This window comes from Sinocyclocheilus rhinocerous, unplaced genomic scaffold, assembly GCF_001515625.1.
Source record: "Sinocyclocheilus rhinocerous isolate Xijiao unplaced genomic scaffold, SAMN03320098_v1.1 scaffold2589, whole genome shotgun sequence".
Classification (NCBI taxonomy): domain Eukaryota; kingdom Metazoa; phylum Chordata; class Actinopteri; order Cypriniformes; family Cyprinidae; genus Sinocyclocheilus; species Sinocyclocheilus rhinocerous.
In genome coordinates, this window is record NW_015658508.1 from 63,642 (window position 1) to 67,914 (window position 4,273).

General features: G+C 35.4%; 1 protein-coding gene across 1 annotated transcript in view; it reads right to left on the reverse strand.

The window, feature by feature from the left end:
* LOC107722254 (glutamate receptor ionotropic, kainate 1-like) overlaps positions 1-3,010 on the reverse strand; it is a 33,509-nt gene extending 30,499 nt beyond the window's left edge. The window contains exons 1-2 of the mRNA XM_016530534.1: positions 2,705-3,010; positions 2,524-2,615 (exon numbers count right to left, since the gene is read on the reverse strand). Of these exons, the coding sequence (XP_016386020.1) occupies positions 2,524-2,615; positions 2,705-2,739 (127 nt within the window). The 5' untranslated portion in view covers positions 2,740-3,010. The remainder of the gene's footprint in view (positions 1-2,523; positions 2,616-2,704) is intronic.
* Positions 3,011-4,273: the final 1,263 nt, after the last annotated feature.

Here is a 4,273-nt window from a genome sequence, read left to right on the forward strand (position 1 = left end):
TCAGGACAGTACTAAATAAAAAATAACATGCATTTTGTATGATCTCTCTTATTTTGTTAAAATTATTCACATATTCACAGATTCTGCAAGGGGTTCCCAAACTTTCGCATGCCACTGTATACTATATAAACAAATGTATTATATTTTTGTTCATTTATAATATATATGTGCATATATAAATTGATATGATATTTATTATTATAAAATAATTTTTAAATCATATATTTTTAATATATATAAATAAAATAAAATATTTTCATATAAAACAATTGAAACAAAACAATTAAATCATTAAGGAAATAAATAATTGATTTTGAGTGTTTTGATTTTAAGGTGAAATGTGACCTGGTCATCTCTTTTCTAGCTTCCAAAACGAGTCTGTTTAAATAAAATGTAAAACATTCTGATTCATAAAATTCATCTTTTCACACCATAAACTGTAGACAGCATCTCATTACCAAACTGTTAATACTCTACATTTCTCAATCAAACTGCTAAACTCATGCATCCTCGCAGTGTTGTGAAGGGTTTTTCTGGATGCCGGGCATCAGTCCTCACTCTGAGGGTCTCTGAGCAGAAAGCAGATTAGCCCAGCTCGTTTAACATGCTTAACGGGGACGATTTTCCAGTATCACCTAGCTACTGGGTTTCTAACCCAGCAAAAGCTGAGAGGACTAATTGAAACAGCAGCCATATGGAGCAGATTAAAGGTTTGCAGAGAAACAAAGATTAGATTCGACCTCGAACCAGGAGAAATTATACAGGCGGATTAAACACACACAGAACATTATGAAAAGACCTCAAAGAGAATTATTAACCGCCTCTGATACCAATCATTCTAACTGTTATTTAACTGGTTAAATGACATGACTTCACTATTAACACCCAAACTATGTTGTGAACAATACCACACAATCTTTACATGAGTTATGCAGCATCACCAAACTTATGACATTCATGGCTGAAGTGCATTAATTTAGAAACCTCAATAAACCTACAACAGATCATAAGAAACTGTTAACAGAAGTTTGACCTCTGCATTTCAGTATATCTGTCCATGCTTTATCTCAAAAGACCTCAAGACTGACAAATCAAGATTAGAAGGAATGGACATCAATGCAAAACCATTTTCAAATGCAAACACAAACTAATGACTTAGGTTGAGAACTCAGGTTGAATGATATTCTGTTATATAGATAGGATTGGTGGCCAAGTTCAAATTGGGCCAATGTGATCATAAGACTCGACTATGATTCCAAGTAGATAAATCTAGTTTACTATCCAACAAGAGTTGCACTCACCAGTGCCAACCACATGCTTTACATAACAAAAGATTGTTTAAAAATAAGAATTTCTAATAAGAAAAGCCAAATGCAATCCAAAAGTTAACCAAAAGGCACCAAAATGAATTCAGGCTTCAAAGTTTTGTCAAGAAAAACTAACTCAAGTTGCACCAAATGTCTGAATGTCATTACATTTGATAAGAAAATATCAAATTGCATCTGCAGAAAATGAACCAAAATCTTCTTCATCAATGTTACTGTTACTGTCAATCAACTGGTGCTTTGATGATTTTAAGTGGATTTATCAAGTCAGTTCTTTTCATATTCACACAGGTGTCGTTATAGCCATTGTTTTATTAAAAATATACTAAAAAAAATGTGGTATATAATTTGCTTTTTTAATCTTCACTCATAAACTGCTAGTAAATTTCACAAATTATTACAAAGAAATGACAACAACACATGAAATCTAATGACATTTTTAAGCAGAAAGACTGAAATAGTATTTTCTTGTAAAACATACTCCAATAATCTTTGTTTTATTTACAAAGACAATTCATTTTACAGATTACTTCTTTTCTGTGAGCATTCTGCTTGCGAAATGTGCTTGTGCTAGCCTACTTCTTTAAAATAAATGTAACTTTTTTGATATTTAATCGAATAAAATGACATCCAGACATTTTTAAGTGACTAAGTGTCCAACTACTTCTCCAAAATTATACTTTTATCGAACAGAAGTGAGCATATTTCAGGCATGTGACACTTAGCAACAAAACCTAAAGAAGTTGATTTCTGGCTTGTTATCTAATGCAGTAACATTCAGACTCATTTTAAGAGTTTAAATACGATTGAAGCCACTGAATAAGGCAAAATAAACAACAACATCAACAACAAAATGCATCTTGTAAATTCACAGATAAAAGCACACAGCTGTTATTAAAGGAGTAGTTCACTTCCAGAATGAAAACTCTGTCATCATTTACTCACCCTCCACTTCTTCCAAACCTGTATGAGTTTCTTTCTTCTGTTTAACACGAAAGAAGATATTTTGAAAAATGTTGGTATCCCAAATGGTGCTCATCAACTGTTCGGATACCAACATTTTTCAAAATATCTTCTTTCGTGTTAAACAGAAGAAAGAAACTCATACAGGTTTGGAAGAAGTGGAGGGTGAGTAAATGATGACAGAGTTTTCATTCTGGAAGTGAGATACTCCTTTAATAGAGATTTTCCTACTCACCGATTCTCAAGACCTGCTGCGCGCTGAGACTGACCTCTGCCATCAGACACAGCAGGATGAAGCTCACACCTGTCCCCTTCAGCATGCTGCACCTGCAGGAGGAACATTCAACATCCATCTCCTTCTTCTTTTTGTATCCATACAGGAATAATTTCCATCCGAGCAGCATCTTTCCACTCACTCGTACTGGTGGGAGTCACCCATCCTCACATCCATAGGTGCTAACTGGGCATCACTTTCCAGAATAAGTCACCGTGAATGAGCATCCCTCCCGCGGTGCTCCCAGGACATAACGGTACCGAGAGACCGAGAGCGCACGGGCTCAACTGTGCGCAAACATGGGTCCGTTGTGAAGATTAACTTCAAATCTGGCAGCAGTCGACCTCGACAACGTCTTTGCTCTTTGGTACACCGAGGAAATGATTAAATCTTGTGCCGGAGCTCTGATAGAAACGCACATCTGCCAGCGGATTAAATACCCGTTTATCCGTCACTCCCTGTCTGTGATTTCACCAAACTGGAAGACACCTTACCCAACAGCGGTTTGACCTACTTTTAATAAAAAATCATTCTTATTATATTTTAAAAAGTCAAAGAAAACGTGCAGGTCAGGAGAGAAGTGCGCGGAGGCATCTGTGAGAAGTTTGTGTGTGAAGCAATGGTGGAGATTTGATTCATTCCAATGAATCGAATCTTATAAACAAGTTCTGTTAAAAAATGATTCGATCAGATTCGCCAGCGGCTGGTTTTGAAATAGCGTACTACGCTTTCCATTTCTGCTAAATAAAGAAAAATATGGCAGAAATAGTAAGAGTAGTTTTATGATAGTGCGCTGTTCCGAATTCAGCGTCTTGCGTGTTATGGGTGAGTCATTGAGTCTTCACTCAACCGATTCGTTTGAACGAGTCGATCGCGTAAGAATAGATTCGTATTATTCTTAATTAAAATGTACCTGTCTATTTCGAGAAGTAGCCTATAATAATTTTGTTTTTTCCCACAAATATCAACAAGTCAAATAGACTAATTTTCCATACTCAAATCAAAATTGTTTCCACAGAGTGTGAGAGCTTTCAAAACTCTGGATCTGGTTTAGAAGGTGATTACTCATATCCTTTAGGTCATTGTGACAGTGGGTTTATACGGCATTAGAGGGATTACAGAGACAGGATCTGGATCACAGATCATTTAGAAAGAAAAGATACAGTTCAGCCCCAGGAAACAAAGCCAGATCATGTATTTCTACAGGAGGTTTTATATGGTGTCTTTGACAACATACTTCACTATGAATTGCAATAAAAAAAAAATTTTAAATAATCTTGATGGTGTAACAGAAGGAAAAATCTCTATAAAATAATTCCAGTGCAAGTTACAATTTATAAAATGTCAACAACAAAAACGATTCAATTCCCATACACTACACTTGTATCTTAAAGGGACAGCTCACCTTCAGTTGCTGTCCCCATTGTATGGAAGCCCGTTTCCGCCACTGAATAATAAAAAAAAAGGTAATTGCGACTTTTTATCTCACAATTCTGACTTTTTTTCTCATAATTGCGTGATACAAACTCGCAATTCTGACGTTTTTTTCTTAGAATTGCGATATAAACTCTCAATTCTGAGAAATAAAGTCAGAATTGCGTAATATAAACTCGCAATTGCGAGACATAAAGTCGCAATTCTGAGAAATAAGGTCAGAACTGCGAGACATAAACTCAGAATTGTGAGATATAAACTCGCAATTCTGAGAACA